General features: G+C 37.4%; 1 protein-coding gene across 2 annotated transcripts in view; it reads left to right on the forward strand.

The window, feature by feature from the left end:
• Positions 1–24,337, forward strand: part of LOC148948728 (lachesin-like) — a 165,436-nt gene that overhangs the window by 59,652 nt on the left and 81,447 nt on the right. For both annotated transcript variants that reach the window (XM_089094070.1, XM_089094071.1), the window contains exon 5: positions 5,119–5,308. In XM_089094070.1, coding sequence (XP_088950196.1) covers positions 5,119–5,308 — 190 coding nt within the window. The remainder of the gene's footprint in view (positions 1–5,118; positions 5,309–24,337) is intronic.

Genomic DNA, 24,337 nt, shown 5'->3' on the forward strand with positions numbered 1-24,337 from the left:
TTAGACTTACGTTTTTAGCTCTACAAAATATGAGCAAAAACTAGGAACTAGGAAACTCCTAGTAAGACATGGTGCTGTATATATATAAAACTCCTTTTGTTTATTAAATCCAAAATGCGAGGAGTTTTATCATACTTGTTGCAGTGTTCCTAAGGCTTAAGAATAATTTTGAGAATACTTACTGTACATCCTAAATAGAGTTCCGGTTTCGGTCTCATTTAGATAGATTAAATAAAAAAAAACAAGTTTTTTAAACTGAAAGTAAGGAGCGACATTAAAACTTAAAACGAACAGAAATTATTCCGTATATGAAAGGGGCTGTCCCCTCCTCAACGCCAGATATTTCGGTCACATATACAGTGACCGTCATCAGTAGTAAAACTACTGATTGACGGTCACTGTATATGTGACCGAAATATCTGGTATTTTTTGTGAAATTTATTATACACTGTCTATTAAAAAGGATTTTATCCCTATTTTGGACTTTTATTTTATCGTCATGGAAAGGCAGTGTGGTCTCAGAAATTATCTACCTCAACGCCTCGCTCTTTACGCTAAAGTTTTTTATTGTTTTAAAAAATAAAGTTGTGAGACAGAGTCAAACTTTTGCGTAAAGAGCGAGGCGTTGAGGAGGGGACAGCCCCTTTCATATACGGAATAATTTCTGTCGTTTTAAGTTTTAATGTCGCTCCTTACTTTCAGTTTAAAAACCTTGTTTTTTTATTTAATTTCTGATCATTTTTTAGTTAATGCAGCTTTTATTTTGGCTCACCGTCATTGAATAAGTAAACAAAACTTGCATAAAAATTGTACTTTTCTTTTGCTAAATGGCTGTCTCTAAATTTGGTTCTGACGTAATTTACAAATGAACTTACGTAACGAACTTCTATATTCGTATATTTTGCTTCTGGCAAAAAATACAAAGTTGCAGATTTTTGCAGATATGAGTTTGAAATCTATGTAAAGAAGTTTTTTGATCCAGTCAATCTGATGATGTTATTTTTATTAAAATTCTTTCACTTGTAGGGATGCTTCTCCCCTCTTTAAAAATTTAGGTAAATTTTTCTCCGACTCGTAACCTTTGATGAATAACGCTAAGGGTAATAAAATTTATATATTTAGAATCATTATTATAAGCCCATTCTTTTGATACGTTTATTGATATCAAAATTCCGTTTTTAAAAGTTTCGATTACTATTGACCCGTATCGCTTGTTTTTTTTATTGTTTTTTTTTATTACGTATACGTTATTACCTATATGAGGGGGTTCTCCCCTTAGTCAATACCACGCTTTTTACATTAAAAGTTAAAAAAAATTTAATTAACAAACGCCTGAATCACAAAGGCCGTTTAATTAGAATAGATAGCTCTTTTGAAAGCACTAAAAAAAACTGTAGCGTAAAGAGCAAGGTATTGACTTGGGGGAGTACCCCCTCATATACGTAATAATTTCTGTTCGTTTTAAGTTCTAATGTTGCTTCTTACTTTCAGTTGAAAAAACTAGTTTTTTTTTAAATTTAATTTCTGATCTTTTTTAAATAATGCTTGGAAATCCGGCGCACCCTTCATAGAAATGTCCCTTGCCCCAAAGAAAAATCCTCCACGGAAAGATTCTCCCGAGTCACCCCCGCCTCCAGTCCCCCCTCTCACCAGAAAAAAATCCTTCCTGAAAATGTCTGTATACTTCCCAATAACCAATACCATATGTAAGGAATGGGCAAAGTTCTTAACTTGCAGCCCTTCCCCTGGGAACTGTGGGGGATTGAGTCATCCTAAAAGACATATTTATTAGATTTTCGACTATGCTGAACAAAATGGTTATCTTAAAATTTCAATTGGGTGACTGAGAAAAAATGAGTGTGGGAGGGGGCCTAGTTGCCCTCCATTTTTTTGTCGCTTAAAAAGGGCACTAGAACTTTTAATTTCAATTCCAATGAGCCCTCCTACAATATTCTAGGACCACTGGGTCAATACGATTACCCCTGGGAAAAAAAACAAACAAATAAACACGCATCCGTGATCTTTCTTCTAGCAAAAAATGGAAAATTCCACATTTTTGTAAATAGGAGCTTGAAACCTCTACAGTAGGGTTCTCTGATACGCTGAATATGATGGTGTAATTTTCATTAAGGTTCTATAATTTTTAGGGGGTCTTTCATCCTTTTTTCGAAAATCAGCCAAATTTTCTCAGGCACGTAACTTTTGATGGATAAGACTAAACTTGATGAAACCTATACATTTAAAATTAGAATGAAAATTTGATTCTATTTATGTATATATTGGTATCGAAATTCCGTTTTTTAGAGTTTCGGTTACCATTGAGCCGGGTCGCTCCTTACTTACAGTTCGTTACCACGAACTGTTTGATAAATAATGACCTATATTGAGTCAATCTAAGATCTAAGAATTGAATTAAATTCTGAATTGATTCTAAACAAGTTTCATAGTAGTTATTAAAGACAAAACAAAAATAAGAAGTTCTTTTTCTTTGATTAGTTGTTACACTTCTGTTTTCTTCCTACTCTGGTTTAAATTCCAGGGGGGCCATGGCCTTCTCCCTACCCCCCTGAGGACACCCATGGCAGATACGCCTTTTTTAGTAAATATAGTTTCTTTTGATGTAGCTCAACATGTCCGTCAATATTCCTCAAGTTTCATCTTAATACCCATAGCCTTTTCAGACACAGACAGAACTAAGCATATCCCCCCCGCCCCTTTTCCCAATGATAATTCTGCATGTAAACAATGGGCAATAGCATAATTTATTATCCTTGCCCAAGGGCTGTGGGGTACATGGCATTTCCAGAGATATAGTTACCAGACCTCTTGACAATCTATAATAAAATGGCCTTTTCAATATCTTGACCAGTTTTAAAGGGCAGTGGAATTTAAAAATGATAAGGAGGGTTGTTACTCTCCAATCGCATTTTTTCATCTCCCTCAACTTAACCTGAAAGTTTCAACCTAATACCATCAACCATTTTTAGATATAGATGATATGTCCTTTTGACAACGAATATCCACATATTGTGTTTTGATTTTGTTCGACGTCCCTGTCAAGATTTCTTTAAAGTTTCATCTTTATGCCATAAGCCTTTTTGGAGAGCCAGAAACAAAATACCCCCTTTTCCTAATAAAAAACTTTATATGTAAACAGTGGGTAATGCATAACTTGCGCCCCTTGCCCAGGGGACTATGGGGCGTTGTGTTTAACCCGGGAGTTACACTTATTCGACATTTGGACCATTTTCAACAACATATCTATCTCAAAAATTTTAATAAGATGTCATTCGGGGAGAAAAGGGTGTGGAAGGGAGGCTGGTTGCCCTCTGATTACCGTCGATTCTTGAAAAGAGCACTAGAACTTTCAGTTTCAAATCGAATAAGTCTCATCCGAAGTTTCTGTGACCAAACTTTACATATGAAGTGGCTGTTGGAAAAGCAACAAATAAATGATAAGGACATATTGAAGCCTTATGGCGCTTATATGGCTCTTTTATCTGAAGCCTTAACTTATATGTCTAACAAGGACTCATGACATCATTTTTTTCATTTTCCTTATTTCACATCGAAATTTAATAAGAACATATAAGTTAAAAAAGTATCAAAGACGAATCTGACTTTTGCTGCTGTATTTTGAATCTATGAATCCAAAAATAAACCCTTGAAGACATTTCAAGCCTGATGTCCTGAGCCTTACATTCCGATTAAAACTGAAAATTCTAGCGTCATTAGAAAGGTATGATTAAAGATTAACTTTTATTTTATGGAGATTATGGTATTAGCTTCTATAATATATTGAAATTTTTACATAAGGAATACATAAGCTAATTTTGGTTCGTTTTATGATATTTATTAAAAAAAAAAAACTTTAAAAAATTGAAGAAATGTAAAGAGCCATGTTTCAACCTAGAATTATGAGAAACATAGTCATTTAGTAATTAAAACTGAAAACGAAAAGAAATTACTACAAATATTTAAATAAAATCTTAAACGGACATAAACACAAATTGATAGTAAAGTACTATTTAAAAGCATATTGTTTTTTGTTATGACTTTCCCTTTTTAATTCATTTTGTTCAAAACAAAGAAAATCCTTTGCTAAGTGAAACTTATAGAAGAAGGGTGATAATTTTGAAGCAATTTTATTAGTTTGTTGAAGAAATATTTTAAACTTAAATGATTAAACTTGAACATAAACTGAAATAAATAAATGATTCTCTAATTGGTTGTTTACATATTTGAAGAAAGTAACTTAAACTGAAGAAAGTATAGCCGAAAATCCCCGAATATCAGACTGATCCAACTGCATCGATTCCTTATAATATAATGAGCTACAAAAAAAAAAAAAATTATTCTTTGAAGTTCGAGTAATTAAGATGAATTGGGTTTGGGCCACCAAATGTAAAAGAAAAGTTTGGAATTTGGAAAGACTTGAAAAGCTGTTCGATACCGAATCTCCAATCTCGAAATGGCTTGTTAGGACTTTAATTTTTTAGTAATAACTCGTTATTTTCGAGATAAATATTCAGTTTTAAGTTTTTTCGAATCATATTATTGGACGGATAGGAGATTTGGCTTTGCTGATCAATCCACTTCAAAATTTAATGGAAGTAAATGTCAGCAGCTCTGTAAAGCTAAAAATACAACTTACATGGCTTGTATATAACGCTTCTAAACTCCTGAGTAAATTTTAGTTTTCTTAGTGTACAGCTCAAAGGGGATGAAACAGTTAAAAACAATAGATATTTCTTACTTTCACTTTTCCTCCTTTGAAGACTTTTTCTTTGCATAAATTTTTCCTTAATATTTTTCTTGTTCATATATAGCAGGAACCTTGGCACCCAACAGTGCTTGTTTGCCGTTGGTTCTGGTAATTACCATCTTTGAAACGGTTGAAACTCCTCTTAAAGTATTTTAAAGATGGTATTCAAGGAACCACTTCTCCTGAGACATCGTTTTACCCGTTAAACGATTTTCTGATGATAGCTTTTGATAGATATCTCTTAGAGAAAGTAATCACTAAGTGATATAACAATGAGTTACTCTGAGATATACAAAAACGTATATCTCGCAGGGAACAATAACTTTGATGCAACGACTTACCATTTTTTGCAGACTGGACGCCTTAATGTCGTAGTTCCTCCCGATATAATTGCTGATGTTGGTGGAGAAGTGCTTATACCTGAAGGTGGGACTGCAAAATTAAGTTGTAAGGCTAAAGGATATCCTAAACCTCAGGTTCAGTGGCGGAGGGAAGACGGAAAGGAAATTATTGTCAGAGGAGAGAATGGAATGAAAAAGAAAGGTAAGCCGTGAAAAAACCGCATCTGTAGTTTATTTTGTCTCTCTGGACCGATTAAAAAAATAAAAAGTTATTCCATTTTACTTTAAGCAGGACTGATTAAGTATTCTATTACAGCTGTAAGAAGAGGTAATAGTACTGCTACTGCTAACGTCACTTTTGCTTTTGTCGTTGCTGGTGGTGCTTCATACTTGTGGAATTGCTAAATTGTAGGAACCTGTCCAACTGATAAAAACACAACCTCACAAAACCCCCCAATATTCTATAATATCATTTCTTATAATTTTAGTTAAGCTTAACCGGGGGTATCTGAATCTCTCTTTCCCCATTTTGGACTATACAATAGAATTCTTCATTTGGTTTTCTTTCTTCTTGAGGATATTTCTGTACCCAGTGTACTTGATCTATTAAGTTCATAGCCAGGGACGTATGTTTTCTTGTCAGCATAGGTTATTCCTAAGTTCTCTTCAAGCCATTACTCTGGGTAACATCTATGAAATTCTTCTCTCCTTTATTGTTTGCCCATTTTTGTGTCACTCTCAGCTATGGATGTCCGGGACTTGTTATACTGGGATTATCTAGATGATTATAATCAAACACTTTGCTCTCTAGTTTGGATCGCTTTGTCTTAAGGATAAAGTAAGTAAAGTATGACGACACTAGACCATTAAGGTCCAAACCGGCGGTGCTGATCTCCGTTTCGTGGCCCTTCAGCCAGGAAGTACAATGGGAGGTTGGGGGCCAGCCATCCTGTGCTCTCACACACCCTTCCTTCTTATCTTCCCCAGATTTTTTCAGGTACCCATTTAGAGCTGGGTTGACTCTGGCTAAGCTTACAGAGTCACACCACTGACCCGCGTCACAAACCAAATAACTGGCCACGCCAGGGATCGAACCCGTGCCCCTTGGACAAAGAATTCTCAACTCAGCGCACGTCCACTTAGCCACTTAGCCGCACGTCCACTCTGATATGCGATGTTACTCAAAAATTTAACTAATGGAAGACCACCGCCGCCCTCTCAAAAATGAGCTGACCCCAATTCTTATTCCTGTCTCTCCGATGGAATTCTGACTACGCCCCTGTACAAACACAAGAGGGCAGTCCTTATCACCATATAAAATGTGCACCAGTAATAAAACAAAAATAAAATCGAATTTTTGTAAATTGTGAGCATGACGTCCCCTCCTTTTGTATTAGTTTTCAAATGGAATAAATAAAAGACGGTGCATCACGCAATTGTTTGCAAAATTTGAATGGGCACGCCGAAAGTATAATACAGACACAACTATACTAGACTAGATACTACAGCAGTAAATACATTTGCTTGTGGCCGTGGTAACTTAATTTTGAATCTTAGATAATCGAGTCTTAGGCTCGAGTCTTAGAAAAGACTAAAAAAAGTTCAGTCTTAGAGAAGACTAATAACTCGAGAATGATGCATTAAAAAAATTAATTTTTTTTCTACAAGAATTCAAATAAAAAATATTTGAGATTTTATGAATATTAGTAAAACAGGGGATGCAAGACGGATTGGGCTTTACATTACCTGATCTTTTAAAGTCGTTTTCCTCAACTAACCACAATTTTCTAAACTGGAAATCAATTTGATGTCTATTTTATGCAAATCCCAATCCATTTTGCCCTTCTGGTTTTCACTTGTGTTCAGATATTCTAAAAAAAAAGAATTTCCTGTTTTTTCGGCTCTTTCGAGAGGAAGTTTTTTTTAAACGTTTTTATTATAATTATTTCGATTTTATAATGAATTTATAACCTTCCGAGAGAGACTGAGGATAGATGGAATGAGGACCATTGTACGTTGAGGAAGGATTCATCTAGAGGACCAGAATGTAATTATTGCATTCTGGCACCAGAATTGCACCAGACTTATTGCACCAGAATTGCAGAATTCAATTAGATCTTCATAGGCTATTTTCATACTGGATTATCCGTGTCTTATTTTTGTCTTTAAGCCGGAACTTGTGAAAAGATTAATTTTCAGAACTATTTTTAAATTCTATGAAGGGGAATCTGACATTGTGAAGGTAGAAATTTAAATACTAATTTATTTTACGCACATTATTACTGGTTTTTTTTTCTGAGGGCTGGGGGTTGACTTAAGGTCTTAATGATGACGATTTTTCTACCTTTGATTGACACTGAGATGCATTGCATTTCCCCAAATTAATTATTTTGATGAAAATTAACTCTCTTTATAGTATTTGCTTTGTCGAAAGCGAAACAGATGTTAAGTAGTAGCGTAACAAAAAGGACCGAAGTGATCAGGGAAAAAATACATGTATAAAAAAAACTAAAAACAAATTTCCGGATGTTTGGAAGCAAAAAAGAAATAAAAAAGGGACAAAAAGGAAAAGACTAACGTTTAGGGACCCCAGTGTTTATTTTTTGGAAGTTCCATTTCCTTTTCTTCCCTCCATCCAAAGCACTTTTATCTTTTAGTCAATAGATTTTCAAGGAAACAAAAATGAAATTACTTTTTTTGGATGCCAAATTGTTCTTGTTCCAGTATGTCAACTTTTGTCTGTTTTTTCATACTCATAATATTCCCCTATTCTTCGACGGAACAATAGTGGTTCCCTTTCTCAGCTGAAGATAAAAGATTGTGGCAAATTTTGCAGACGCAGTTCATCACTTTAGTCTTAGAATGTCTTTCCATCTTTAATAGAAAATTACTAGCCGCTGAATTTATTATGTGTTCTATTCGACCATTATTGAAGTTTCAATGATACTTTTGTTCTAGAATGTCTTTACGAGGCTAATAAGCCAGGGGTACCTGTTTGAGGTGGGGAATCACCCTCTAGATTGTATCAGCGTAAAAAGCAAGGTATTGAGGAGGAAGCAACACTTCGTATACGGAATAATTTCTGTTCGTTTTGATTTTTAATGTTGCTCCTTACTTTCAGTTAAAAAAACTTGTTTTTTATTTAATTTCTGTTCGTTTTCGAATAATGTAGCTAAATCTGGCTCAGGCTCCAGGAAGTAACCTCCCCCCCCATCACAGAAGACTCCTCCATGAAAATTTCATCTAACGTAACTGATACAACCCCCACCCCCCGTCAAGTTCCCTCCAGTAAGTTCCATCTTCGCTGAAAATCCCCCTCCCCGTAAAATTTCTTGCGGACGTTTCAGCCTGAAAAATTATCCTCAGCATGGCCTACTTTCATTTTAAGAAGAATAGTCTCTAATTGGTTTCTCGAAAACTTCGGAAATGCCCCCTTCCCTAGATTTTTTTTTTTCGAAAATCAATGCATGCATCAAAGAGCCCCCGAATAACTCCCCCAGAACATATCCACATTCAAAACTGAGTTGCCAGAGATAATGTAAGACAATTAACAAACATTTAATTTAGGAATTCTTTCAAATCCCCCCAGTGTAAAATTTTCCCTGGAAAATTCACCCCCCCCCAGAAATTTCCCTCTCCAAGTAAGATTCTCCCAATAAAAATCCACCCCAAGCACAAAATATCCCCTCGCCCTCTGAAAAATGTCCGTATACTTCCCAATAACAAATACTAGGCCATACATAAACAGTAGGTAAATTTCATAACTTACAAGCCTCTCCCCACGGACCTTGGGGGGTCATTTTACCCTTAACAACACATTTATGTGATCTTTCAACAATACTGAACAAAATGGCTATCTAAAAATATTGATCAGATAACTTTGGGAAATAAATGGGCCTGGGAGGGGGGCCAGTTGCCCTCCAATCTGCTTTTTTAATTAAATAGGACACTAGAGCTTTTAATTACCGTTCGAATGCGCCCTTTCCCAATCATCCCTGAACAAAAAGCAAAAAAAAAAAAAAAACACACACATCCATGACTGGCAAAAATTTTGAAATTCCATTGTGGAATTCACTATTTTTGCCAAGACGAACCGACATAATTCCTACCATTCATGGATAGGTGTTGTTTGGCATTTTTTTTTTTTTTAACTAGGCAGTTTTTTTTCAAAACATGTTTTTTAACTTTTGGTTATTATGGGCTGAGGCTCGCTCTTTCAAACAGTTCGTGGTAACGAACTGTAAGTAACGAGCGACCCGGTTCACTAGTAACCGAAACTCTAAAAAACGGAATTTTTATACCAATAGATGCGTCAAAACAATGGGATTTTTATGCTGATTTCAAATATATAAGTTTCACCAAGTTTAGTCTTACATATCAAAAGTTACACGCCTATAAAAATTTGCCTGATTTTCGAAAAAAGAAGAAGCAACCCCTACAAGTCATAGAATCTTGATGAAAATCACACCATCAGATTCAGCGTATTAAAGAACCCTTCTGTAGACGTTTCAAGCTCCTATCTGCAAAATGTGGAATTTTGTATTTTCTGCCAGAAGAAAGATCACGGATGCGTGTTTATTTGTTTGTTGTTGTTGTTTTTGCTTTTTTTCAGAAATGATCGTATGGACCAGTGGCCCTAGAATATCGCGAGAGGGCTCATTCAAGTGGAAATTCAAAGTTCTAGTGCCTTTTTTAAGTGACAAAAAAAATTGGAGGGCAACTAGGCCCCCTCTTACGCTCATTTTTCCCCAAAGTAACCCGATCAAAATTTTGGGATAACCACTTTGTTCAGCATAGTCGAAAAACTTAATAGCTATGTCTTTGAGGGTGACTTGATCCCGCACAGTCCCCGAGGGAAGGGCTGCAGCTTATGAACTTTGCCCATTGTTTACATATGTTAGTAGCGGGACCATAAGGCTTTCAAACGTGCCCATACGGAAATTAACATAGGGAAATTAACATATGATTCTTGGTTATGTAGGCTATCTTATGTTGGTTATGTTTGATGTTTTTTGGTTATTTTGTTTGATGTTTGTTGGTTATGTTGTTTGATGAGTGTTGGTTATGTTGATTGATGTATGTTGGTTATGTTTCTTGGTTGTGTTATGTTAATGTTTTTGGATGGTTATTTGTTTGATGTTGTTTGATGTTTGCTGATTGTTGGTTATGTTATGTTGATGTTGTTTGATGGTTATTTGTTTGATGTTGTTTGATGTTTGTTGATTGTTGGTTATGAGTGTTGATTATGTGATTTGATGGTTATGAATGTTGGTTATGTGCTTTGTAGTTTCTTGGTTATGTTTTGTTGATGTTTGATGGTTATGTTGTTTGATGTTTGATGGTTATGTTATTTCTTGGTTATCTTATATTGATGTTGTTTGATGGTTATGTTGTTTGATGTTTGTTGGTTTTGTGATTTGATGTTTGATCGTTATGTTTGATTGTTATGTTATGTTGGTTGATGGTTATTTTGTTTGATATTTGATGATTGTGTTGTTTCTTCGTTATGTTATGCTGATGTTGTTTGTTGGTTATGTTGTTTGATGGTTATGTTTAATGCTTATATTGTTGTTTGGATATATTTGAAATAAATGGTGTTACTAGGCCCTCGCACCTGTACAATGCGGTCAGCTGTTTATACCAGAGCCCTCTGACATCACAGCAGGCATTGAAAAACTAGTATTGGATTTCTATGACAGCCCTCTGAGGTCACGCCAAAGCTATTTCTAGGTGACGGCTGGCAAGATTTCAAGTGCATGTCTCGTCACGCGACACACCCCTGTGTATTTCTGGAACATGCCCTCTGACGTCACGACACACCCTCACAGGTTTCTGTGACAGCCCTGGGAAGATTTCAAGCGCATGTTTCGCCACGTGACACACCCCAGTGTATTTTTCTGCAACATTCCCTCTGACGTCACGACAACCCCTCACAGGTTTCTGTGACAACCCCGGCAAGATTCCCGCCTTGGCAAGATTCCCACCCCTGGCAAGAGTCCCATCCTTGGCAAGAGTTCAATGTCCTTGACAAGATTTAGCATGTCCTTTTCGGTTAGGTCAGGTGAATTTCTACGGCCTGCCCTCTGACGTCACGATACACAGCCCTGATTGAAACTTATATTATACCACCTGACACACCCTCGCCTTTAAAGGGTCAGACAAGTGGAGCTACCAACCCCTCAAGCCGTCAAACCTACGCAATGCGGTTACCGGTTCTATTAAAGGAGACAGAGTTGCCAAGTCCTCCCAAACTTTTTTCTTCGCCCGAAACCCCCAAAGCGTTTTTTTTTCATTAACTTAATGGTGGTACGCACTTAATCTAAGGCCAGCGCATCTTACGCATGGACAGCACATCAATCACTACCAGATAATACCATTTTGACATTTTTCTCCCAAAAGCCTCAAACAGTTTCTTTTTCGGCGTTTCATTTTTCGCTCGAAAAACCTTTCATATTTTTTCTTTTTTTCTTTTTCTATAGTTCTTGACCCCGCCAGGACTCGATAGGTCATTCCCTTTCAATGATACAGCGCCCCAAGCAAGTCGTCCATGAAACCGGTTCCGGTATTTTGCATCTGGAACTATATTCTAAAAATAACCTATTGCATGACACCTAAGATCCCCCATTTTTTGGCACTCGCTAGAATTATGCGTTACTCTCCCAATTTGATACGCTTCAGGAGACATTTGCTCTCAAAATATTAATAACGATAAAAGGAAAATGTATCGTTTCTTTACGTGGGTTATTATAGGTCACACTATCGCGACAATACGCCTCTCCCCCTCTAGCATGCAGTACCGGAGGAATAAGATTGATATTAGATGCAGATTTAAGTCATATTAAGTGCTTTTAAGGAAAATATCCATTACTTTTAGTACCTGTTATATTTTCATCTCTTCCATGGGAAAAATTCCTTAATGTCTCCACCCTAATTTTTAAGCTGTAGTTCACCCCACAATGACATTAAATGACTCCCCCCCCCCAACACCTGGGTGACCTGATATTAGTGTTACGTTTAAACCATATTAAGAGATTTCTTTAAAGGACTTTTAACGAAATGCACCGTTACATTGAGCATTGTTAGATTTCACTCCCCCTCTAGTGAAAAATTCATTTAACACCTCCCACCTTATCTTTAAGCCTTAGAGTATACTAGTTAATGACAAAGCATACCACCTTGGTAATTATGGATGATATTAAACACCCCCATGACATCGCTAAATCTACCCCCCCCCCCCCAAGACATCTTTCAGGCATTTTCTAATAAAAATTATGCTTTTAAATCCCGTGAAACAAGTTTTTGCAACACAGTCCTATCATGATGCCCCACAAAACATTCCACACCACCATGGCATCACCCTCATCCATCACCATAAGGCACCAGACCCCCCGCCCTGGATGAACTTATATTAGTGGTATATTTAAACCATATTAGGAGGCATTATTAAAAGACTTTTAAGGAAATACCCTTTTTTCATTGAGATAAATTTATTAATATTTACACTATCCTATACAATATATTTAACCCTCCACCTAGAATTAATTTTCAGAGGGCGCCTTGACAGTTGATGCAATTTCTAGGCATTATTTTGGCTTATAAAGGCATAAAATATAAGCAATAACATGCGTAATTTAAGGAAAGACGAGAGGAGAGGACTCCAGGGGAGGGGAGGCGTCTGTGGAGGGAGAAGCCCCGTTTTTCCGTCACCAGCTCAGCTCTGCTTTTTTATCTAGTTATTTAGGTTTTTTTTCGTTGCGCAAACCGGTAATTTTCAAGTGTTTTTTTCTCAATGTTTTTTTATTTATTGTTACCCCACAGCGGGCCTCCATACAGTGGGGTGCCAGCCCACTCACTGGCAACCTATGAAGGCGTTTCCAATCCCCGAGTGGTTTGTCTTAGCCCTGACGCAACCCACGGCACATTTTTTCAGCAAAAATATCAAAGCGCGCAAATGCGGGAAAATCTTCTTTCGAGAAATTCTTGTTCCCACCCATCCAGCGCACTACGGGGGGGTTCGGTCAGTGCCTACTACTTTCGGGGACGGAATCCAGACTACAGCTAGGTGATAAAAGAGGTTAAAAAATGTTATTGCTCGAGATACCTTAAAATGTAGTAATAATACGGAAATTATCATAGAATTTCTAGGATATGACCACCTCTGACATCAAGTCATCCCTGTTTCTAGAGCTCAACTAGCAAGATTGACACCCCTGGTAACCCGACCAAGACTCAAGGCGTTCTAATATTTCTTCATTTTTGCCATGATTCCTAGCGACTATGGTGCTTTGTTTTTCTGGAAGATTCCCAGTATTTCCTTGACAATGTTTAATATGAATGACACTATTGTATCTCGCAAGCTAAAATATAAAGACCCCATGGGGCTCCAGCACGGCACACACACACTTGTGCTGCGTATTAACGGCAATGTATATCTTAAGCAAAGATACCTAATGGGAGAGCTTGGAAGATCATCTTGCGAGAAGGGTAGATAACTAAACCATAAAAAGTATACTTATGGCCCTGAACGGAATGGCGCTACGACACTGTTTTCGCACTAGCACCAGCCCTCCACATGATACGAGCCCTCACTCCCTAGGACATTTTCAACCTATTTCGCCCCGAAAATAAACTAAAATATCCCATTAAACACTATATTTTTGAAAACAGAGAAGCCCCCCTTTCTTTACTAGTGTTTGATACTCTAAGCATTTATGTGAGCAGGCATTGTTGGAATACTTCACCCTCACCCATTCCATGATGGTGCTACTGACGTCTGCGTAGATTTTTTTTTCCATCAAATCATTTTTAAATTCCATGCTGATAACGCGTGCTAGTGCATTTTTTATTTTACTCGAAGTTTCATTGTCTATTACGACTTTATTTTTGCAAAGATCGCCGTTTTGACATCTGGATATGATATGGTTTATTATATTGATAGAAGAGTAGGTCGGTCTTCTTCCTGTATTCCTTTGTATGCTAATACCCTGAAATATGACGATAAGATTTATCAAGAGGTAATGTGTTACCAGGACTACAAGCATGAAGTTGCCCATCGTCTTCAACTAAAAGTTTTAGATTAGCATTCTCTTTGAGCACTATCCTCTCTGGAAATGTCACTCTTGCATAACCACCATCAGTAATAATGAACTTTTTCCATCTTCCAAAGGAATTTAACTCCTAACTGTGATGACAACGCACGCATACATTTCCAATTAGATCGCCACTAACACTTGTTTCCTAAATCAGGTATTTTTCATTATCCGTATTCAATGCGACAATAACTTTATCATGTGCACATCTCTTCTCGGAATATTTCATTTCATTTTTTCCAAATAAGATTTAGATGTTTTTCCTTTCAATTTACAACTGATACTGATCGAAAACTTAGAATAAAGTATATATACTCGATGACCAGCCATAGATTACAACTGGGACAGCCGCAAAAAAATCGTGGAATTGACGGAACTTGGAGGGGAATTGGTGGAATCAGGGGGACAGAATTGGGAATCAAATTTTTCAGTCCTTTTGCTAGAAGGAGCAAAAAGTTAAATCACTGAGTATCTGATAGAATTTTCAATATCGGGCATCTTCGAGGGTACCCATTGAGAAAAATATCGAACTTCATCTTCAGGGTCATGAACTGAATGAGGGTATTTATCACAATTGAAGTCCTCCCAGTTGAATAAAGGAATATTTTTATCACTTTTTCCATTAGGACCTTATCGGTAGGCACGTTTTCTTTAACGTAAACAGCTCTCACACCAAAAAAACTACATATTTCTCGAATCTCCTTTGTAATTTCATAGCCATTTTCATTAGATGGTCTTATGATTTTATCGTAAAAGCCATTTCGGCTTATAAAATTCAATGTTGCACGCCACCGTTTTGTATCATACTTATCCATATTGTATTTGAGATTCCATTTAAAACTACAAACTTCACAATATTCCTCATCTAACAATATAAATGCCACCTCGAAAATAACACCAATCGAGGAATATTTCAGTCCGATATATTCCGAGTCAATCACAACGATCATTACAATATTTCCTGAAGAAAATCTATGTTGACACCATGAACTCTCTTCTTACATTAAAGAAGATCGCTCAAGTTTCTAATATTTTTCTTTTATAGAACCACGTGACCATTTCAATAGCAGCAAGTATTCCACCATTGTTGAGCTAGCAACCACAACACAAGTACATACTACTACTACTAAAACCTTCTTAAGGCTCTCCAACATGCTGAATCCGATGGTGTAATTTATATGGAGATTCGGTGGGGCGAAGGAGCCTGAGAGTTTGCTTAAAATATTCAGCCAAATCGAAGTAGGTTTTTCTACGTTTAAGTTAGGTTCATCTAACTTAGGTTAACATGATCACTCATGTTAACCTAAGTTAGATGAACCTAATTTAAACGTAGAAAAACCTACTTCACTTTGGCTGAATATCTTAAAAAACCTTCATATTCTTTCGCCCCACCGAATCTCCATGTAAATTACACATTCGGATTCAGCATGTTGGAGAACCTTGATAAGGTTGTAGTAGTAATAGTAGCATATACTTGTGTTGTGGTCGCTAGCTCAACAATGGTGGAATACTTACTGCTATTAGAATGGTCATGTAGTTCTATAAAAGAAAATGATGGAAAGTTGAGCGATCTTCTTCAGTATTAGAAGAAAGTTCCCGGTGTAAGCATAAATTTTCTTCTGTAAATATTGTAATGATCGGTGTGATTGACTCGGAATATATCGGACTGAAGCATTCCTCGAATGGTGTTATTTTCGAGGTAGCATTGCTAGTGTTAGATGAGGAATATTGGGAAGTTTATAGTTATAAATGGAATCAAAAATACAATATGTATATGTATAAATACCCTCATTCAGTTCATGACCCTGAAGATGAAGTTCGGTATTTCACTCACTGGGTACCGACAAAGATGCCCGATACTGAAAAATCTATCAGATTTTTCAGTGATTTAACTTTTTACTCCTTCTAGTGAAAGGACTGAAAAACTTGATTCCCAATTCTGTCCTCCTGATCCCACCCATTCCACTCTAAGTTCGGGCGATTTCACGATTTTTTGCGGCTTTCCCAGTTGTAATCTATGGTTGGTCATCGAGTATATATACTCTATTATAAGTTTTTGATCAGTATCAGTTGTAAATTTGAAGGAAAAACATCTGAATCTTATTTGGAAAAAATGAAAAAATATTCCTAGAAGACATTTGCACTTAATAAAGCTATTGACGCAATGAATGCCGATAATGAGAAATACTTGAATTAGGAAAGCCCAAAAATTTTTTGGGAGGATGGGGCGATGACAGAGGGGTAACAGAGAGTAGTTATAGTACGGTACTGTGGTGTGATTTGCTTGCGAAAACCCGTATGAATGACTTGAAGTAAAATTTTTAACAAGAAATGTCTGAAAAGTGTTTTGAGGGAGATGGTACGATGATAGAGGGCTAATAGACAGTAGTTATAGTGCAGTACTGTGGCGTGAATTTCTTGCGAAGACCCGAATGAATGAGTTGAAATAAAATTTTTAACAAGAAATGTGTGAAAAGTGTTTTGGGAGAAATGGGGCGATGAGAGAAGGGTGTCTTAGAGTAGTTATAGTATTGTACTGTGGCGTGAATTGCTTGCGAAGACCCGAATGAATGAGTTGATATAAAATTTTTAACAAGAAATGTCTGGAAAGTGTTTGGGGGAGATGGGGCGATGAGAGTGGGGTGCTAGAAAGTAGTTATAGTGCAGTACTGTGGCATGAATTACTTGCGAAAACCCGATTGAATGAGTTGAAGTAAAATTTTTAACAAGAAATGTCTGAAAAGTATTTCGTGGGATATGTGGCGATGACAGAGGTATGTCACAGGGCAGTAATAGTGTAACATTATGAAGTGAAATGCTTAAAGTATCAAACACTAGTAAAGAAAGGGGGGCTTCTTTGTTTTCAATAATATATTGTTTAATGGGATATTTTAGTTTATTTTCGGGCCAAAATAGGTTGAAAATGTCCTAGGGGGGAGGGCTGGTATCATGTTGAGGGCTGGTGCTAGTGTGAAAACAGTGTCGTACCGCCACTCCGCTCTGGGCCATAAGTATACTTTTTATGGTTTAGTTATCTACCCTTCTCGCAAGATGATTTTCCAAGCTCTCCCATTATATATATTTGTTTAGGATATACATCGTCATTAATACGCAACACGCGTGTGTGTGCCGTGCTGGAACCCCATGGGGTCCTTTTAGTCTAGCTTGCGAGATACACTAGCGTTATTCATATTAGACTTGGTCAGAGAAATCCTGGGAATCTTCCAGAAAAACAATGCACCAAAATCGCTAGGAATTATGCCAATAAAGAAAAAATATTAAAACACCTGTAATCTTTGGTGGGTTGCCAGGGGTGTGAATCTTGCTAGCTGAGCACTAGAAACAGGGATAATGTGATGCCAGAGGTGGTCATATCCTAGAAATTCTACGATAACTTCCCTATTATTACTACATTTTAAGGTATCTCGAGCAATACCGTTTTTTAACCTCTTTTATCGCCTAGCTGAAGTCCAGATTTCGTCCCCGAAATCAGTAGGCACTAACTAACCCCCCCCCCCTCCCCCACCCCACGTAGTGCACTAGATGGATGGGAACAAGAATTTCTCGAAATAGAATTTTACCGCCTTTGCGTGTTTTGATATTTTTGGTGGAAAAAAACTGTCCTGGCTTGCCTAAGGGTTGAGTCAAACCGTTCGGGGGACTGGACACGTCTCGGAGATTGCCAGTGAACGGTCCGGCACCCTACTGGACGGAGGCCTGCTGGGGGCTAACAATAAATAAGAAAGTATTTAAAAAAAACATTTGAAAATTACCGGTTTGCGCAACGAAAAAAATTTAAATAAACCTAAATGACTAGATAAAAAGGCAGAGCTGAGCTGGTGACGGGCCTCCTCCCTCCACAGACGCCTCCCCTTCCCTGGAGTCCATCCCCCTCGTATTTCCTTAAATTACGCAAGTTATTGCTTATATTTCATCCTTTTATAAGCCATAATAATGCCTAAAAATTGCATCTATTGTCAAGGCGCCCTCTGAAAATGAATGCTAGGTGGAAGGTGAAATCTATTGTTAGGGTAATGTGAAATTTCAATAAATTTATCTCAATGAAAAAAAGAGCATTTCCTTAAAAGTATTTCAGTAATACCTCTTAATATGGTTTAACAATACCACTAATATTAGGTCATCCGGTCGGGGGTGGTCTGGTGCCATATGGTGATGGATGGGTGTGATGCCAAGGCAGTATTGAGTTTTTTTGGGGGCATCATGATAGGACTGTGTTGCAAAAACTTGTTTCAAGGAATTTAAAAGCATAATTTTTATTAGGAAATGCCTGAAAGATGTCTTGGGGGGGGGGGAGATGTAGAGTTGTCATGGGGGTGTTTAATATCATCCATAATTTACCAAGGTGGTATGCATTGTCATTGACTTACATACTCTAAAGCTTAAAGATAAAGTGGGAGGTGCTGAATGAATTTTTCACTAGAGGGGGAGTGACAATAGTCAATGAAACGCTGCATTTCGTTAAAAGTCCTTCAAATAAATCTCTTAATATGGTTTAAATGTATCACTAATATCACTTCACCCAGGGGAGGGGGAAGTCATGTAATGTCATTGTGTGGTGAACTACAGCTTAAAAGTTAGGGTGGAGACATTAAGGGATTGATCCCGTGGAAGAGGTGAAAATCTAACAGGTAGTCAAAGAAAATGATATTTTCCTTAGGGGTTCTTAATATGTCTTAAATTTACATCTAATATCAACCTTATTCTTCCCGTATTGCATGCTAGAGAGGGGGGAGCATATTGTCGCGACAGTGTGAAATCTAATGACCCACGTAAAGAGGCGATATTTTTTCGTTTTATCGTTATTAATATCTTGAGAGCCAATGTCTCCTGGGGTGTATCAAATTGGGAGAGTAACGCATCATTCTAAGGAGTGCCAAAAAATGGGTGATCTTAGCTGTCATGCAATATGTTATTTTTAGAATACGGTTCCAGATGCAAAATACTGGAAAAAGTTTCATGGACGACTCGCTTGGGGCGCTGTACCATTGGAAGGGAACGACCTATCGAGTCCTGGCGGCGTCAAGAACTCTAGAAAAGGAAAAAAAGAAAAAAATATGAAGGGTATTTGGAGCGAAAAAATGAGAAGTCGAAAAAGAAACTGTCTTGAGGCTTTTGGTCGAAAAATGTCAAAATGGTATTATCTGGTAATGATTAATTTGTTATCCATGCGTAAGATGCGCTGACCTTGCATAAAGTGTGTACCGCCATTAAGTTAATAAAAAAAAACGTTTTGGGGTTTCGGGTGAAAAAAAAGTTTGGGAAGACTTGGTAACTGTGTTCCCTTTAATAGAACAGGTAACTGCACTGCGTAGGTTTGACGGCATGAGGGGTTGGTAGCTCCCCTTATCTGACCCTTTAAAACCGAGTTTGTGTCACGGGGTATAACATGCGTTTCAATCGGGGGTGTGTATCGTGACGTCAGAGGGCATCTCGTAGAAATTCACCTGACCTAACCGAAAAGGACATACAAAATCTTGTCAAGGACATTGATCTCTTGCCAAGGATGGGACTCTTGCCAGGGGTGGCAATCTTGCCAAGGCAGGAATCTTTCCAGGGCTGTCACAGAAACCTGTGAGGGTGTGTCGTGACGTTAGAGGGCATGTTGCAGAGATACACTGGGGTATGTCGCGTGACGAAACATGCGCTTGAAATCTTGCCAGCCGTCAGCCAGAAACAGGTGTTTTGTGACGCCAGAGGGCTGTCAAAGAAATCCAATACTAGTTTTCCAATGCCTGTCGTGATGTCAGAGGGCTCCGGTAGAAACAGCTGACCGCATTGTACAGGTGCGAGGACCTAGTAACACCATTTATTTCAAATATATCCAAAGCAACAATATAAGCACTAAACATAACCATCAAACAACATAACCAATAAACATCAAACATAACATAATCATCATAACATAACCAACACAACCATCAAACATAACCATCAATCAGCAACCAACAAACATAACCAACAAACAACAAATCACATTACCAACATAACGTAACCAGTATTCATAAACATCAAACAACAAACAACATAACCATCAGACATCAACATAACCAACACTCATGACCATCAAACATCAAACAACATAACCAACAAACAACCCCAACTTAACATAACCAACAAACAATATAACCATTTAACATCAAACAACATAACTAACACTCATAACCCTCAACCATCACTGATCAAACAACATAACCAACAAACTTTAAACATTATAACCATCAAACAACATCAACATAACCAACAAACAACATAACCATCAAGCAACATCAACATAACATAACCGAGAAACAACATAACCATCAAATATCAAACAACATAACCATCAAATAACATAACAGAAAAATCAAACATAACCATCAAACCTCAAATCACATAACCAGCAAAGATCAAATAACATAACCATCAAACAACATCAACATAACCAACAGATATAAAACAACATAATCATCAAACAAAATCAACATAACATAACCAAGAAGCAACATAACCATCAAACATCAACATAACATAACCAAGAAACAACAAATCACATGACCGACATTCATAATCATCAAATCCCATAACCAACACTCATAACCAACAATCAATAAACATCAAACAATATACTATCAAACAGCATCAACATAAAATAACCAAGAAACATAACCAGCATACATCAACCAACTTAACCAACAAACATCAAACAGCATAACCAACAAACATCAAACATAAACAACATAACATAGCCAGCATAACCAAGAATCATATGTTAATTTCCCTATGTTTATTTCCGTATGTGCGCCGTTGAAAGCCATATAGCCCCACTACCTATGTTATTGGTTTTTGGGCAGCATACAGACATTTTCAGGGAGATTTTTATGGCGGGGGGATCTGGGAGAGGGGCTTACATGGGAGAAACTGTCCATAGAGTAAGTTTTCACTGGGAAAGAAAACTTTCTATGAAGGGGGCACCGGATTTCCCAGCATTATTTGATAAACGATCAGAAATTAAATAAGAAAATAAGTTTTTTCAACTGAAAGTAAGGAGCAACATTAAACTTAAAACAAGAAATTATTACTTATATGAGGGGATTTGCCCCCTAATCAATACCTCGCTCTTTACGCTAAATGTTTTTTTTAGTACTTTCAAAAGAGCTATTTATTCTAATTAAACGGCCTTTGTAATTCAGGGTTCATTCTTAAGGAATTGGAACAAATTTCGAACTTTAGCGTAAAGAGCGAGGTATTGACTAGGGGACAAACCCCCTCATATGCATTATAATTTGTGTTCGTTTTAACTTTTAATGTTGTTCCTAACTTTCAGTTGAAAAAGGTTCTCTTTTTTTATTTAATATTAGGTTGCAGATACTCCTGCAACCGTGAACACAGTGTGAGGTTGATATTTTTCATTGCATAATAAAAGTTAAATGTCAGAAAAATGAGGGGGAGTTTAAATAAAAGTTGTTGGGTAGGATATGACCGCTTGAGCCTTTTAGCCCCGACGATGCTTCTTAGGTAACTCACAAGGGAATTTATGTAATTTTTTGTCAAAATGTTTAGCCATCCTCTAAAACTCAGAATGTTTAATCAGTAAGTCCAATCCATGTATTATGTTCATTAGTTGTTTCTCCAGGAACTTAGAAGCAGAGGATATTTTTGTTTGGTTTTTGTTTTCCGATATAACTTCTCTTTCCAACACTTCAAGCACTTTTATTGGTTCTCACTTAAGTCAGCTTTTACGTACCCGGACCAGTGCTCAAACGCAGTTAAAAGAATCTAGCATTAAAATGAACTGCTTGAAGCATCTCCCCCCCCCCACCCCGATGTCTGCACAATGACCCAAATTCTCTCTTTCATAATAGTTGATGCGCTCTTACACATCACTGTGTAGAATGTTATTAAAAATGAAGCAAATCAGTTCAATTACATAAAGCTTTAAAAGTAAATGTTAGACATTTTTTTTTTTTGCACAATGAAAGAAGCTATTACCCCGCAGCACCCTTATTCACGCTTAGTCTAAATGAACGCAAATTAGAGATTAACTCATGCTAGACCCCCCCCCCTTACTACTTCTGTATTCATTTGAAGGATCATGAAGAGTTAGACAATTTGGGTATTGGAATGTGCTCTTTTATAGTATCTGAGCCCTCTTCCGATCTTTTAGGACCATTGGTTTGATGCGATCATCCTTGGAAAAAAACAACAACAAACAAATAAACACGCATCCGTGACCTTTCTTGTGAAAAAAAGAGCAAAATTCCAAATTTTTGTGGATGGGAGCTTGAAATTTTTAGAATAGTGTTCTCTGTTATGATAGATCCAATGCTATGATTTTCCTTAAAATCGCTTTACTTTTGGGCCGTATTTAAATATTTTCATTTTGTTTCATTTTTAAGTTTCCACTAAAATGGTGAGTTGAGTAATTGGAGGTCAAAGTTACTTGGCTACGTGGAAAATAATGAACAATTTGTTTTTCTGACTATGCAGCGTGTGCCAAAAGACCACTTTTGTTTCATAATTTGCACAAAGGGCCTCTCCCTGTTCACTCAGCGTGTCCCTAGGTGGTGATAGGGGAGCTCCCTACAGATATGAAGGGTACGTCCATAGGAGGCATTGCCCAAAGACGAACCTTGTCTCAGGGGGTCCATAATAGAAGCTGGGGCACCCTCGCCCGGGGCCATAAATACAGGTGGAGGAGGAATAAGACACCTCAAATGTACACTCAACAGGGCTTATCGGCGTGTCCACACGTCCCGCGAGTTACAAACCTTCTCCCAGTAATGGGTTAAATTGCATGGTGACACAGAACAATGTCGCGGGAAGATCCTCTATAGGAGGACAACTGCGGCAGGGTGAAAGATCCAGACCTTTGGACAACGGTCTCTGCAAAGGGCTGCCTCGACCCTTTCACGGTGCCTGCAAGACTGGGGACCTTGCGGCCAATTCTATTCCCACTTGAGGAGTGGCGTCCCTCGAGGATATATGGCCTAGTAAACGACACAGCATTCGCCCGGGATTCTGATTAAAAGATAATTCTTCTGGGCTTGGTCTGCTTTGACGGGCGTTTTCGGGCTGAACTCTTCCTAGCTAATTTGTCTACTCTGGGCTGCTCCCGGTAGTAGCATAATATTTGTAGGAATGAATAAATAAAGAGTCAGAGGTAATAGGCTTAAGAATGTATGTGCAGGATTTTGAATCTTGTTGATAGAAGAGCATCGGCAAGTGCTGAAAACCATGTTGTGGCCATGATGGAACCAAGATTGCACAAAGCCTAAATTCATGGAGGTCCCAATGACTTCTCGCTGTCTGGTTCTAAGCCGGCTTTAGCGATTTGGTGTAGACCTGAGAAGATATTTGATCTCTGTCCTAAACTGGTATCCGGGATCTTTGCTTTTCCTGAGGCCAAAATAATTTTAATAATTTATAGAACATGAAAATCGGAACTTGGAATGTTACGACGTTAAAAAATGAATATCGTTTCGACATTTTGACAGAACAATTCAGGCGATTTGAACTTGACTTATTGTGAGTTTCAGAAACTCATATCCAAGGGGTAGGAATCATGAAAATATGTGATATAGAATTTGTTTACTCAGGCAGGAAGAAAGAGGTACATAGACAGGGATTAGGGCTCGTGATGAATAAGAAAACGGCTAAATCCTGTTTAGGCTGGGAAGGTATTAATAATAGAATACTAATTGCTAATTTTATGACTAAAAAATTCATCGTATCAGTTATAGTAGTACATGCCCCTGTAGAACCGACTGACGGGGATACTAGTGATTCAGATGAATTTTACTTACAGATACAGGAGCAAACGGACAAGGTCCTAGGCAGAAATATGATATTTTTAATAGGAGATTTTAATGCCCAGGTTGGTAGAAATAGGGATAGATGGTATCCCAGCCTAGGTAAATCTGGTGTAGGAAAAGAAAACAGTAGACTTTTGCAATTTTGTAGGTATAATAATCTAGGTATAACCAATACGGTATTTGGTCATGAAATGGCCCATACGTTAACATGGTATTAACGTGATGGTAAGATAGCTAACCTTATTGATTGTGTTATGGTAAACTGAAGACTGTCAAGATCAATACAAGATACTAGAGTATACAGAAGTACTGTTATTGATGTTAAAAGTA

The sequence above is a fragment of the Artemia sp. Qi Xiang Cuo genome, chromosome 9, assembly GCF_049724085.1.
Source record: "Artemia sp. Qi Xiang Cuo chromosome 9, ASM4972408v1, whole genome shotgun sequence".
Taxonomy (NCBI): Eukaryota; Metazoa; Arthropoda; class Branchiopoda; order Anostraca; family Artemiidae; genus Artemia; species Artemia sp. Qi Xiang Cuo.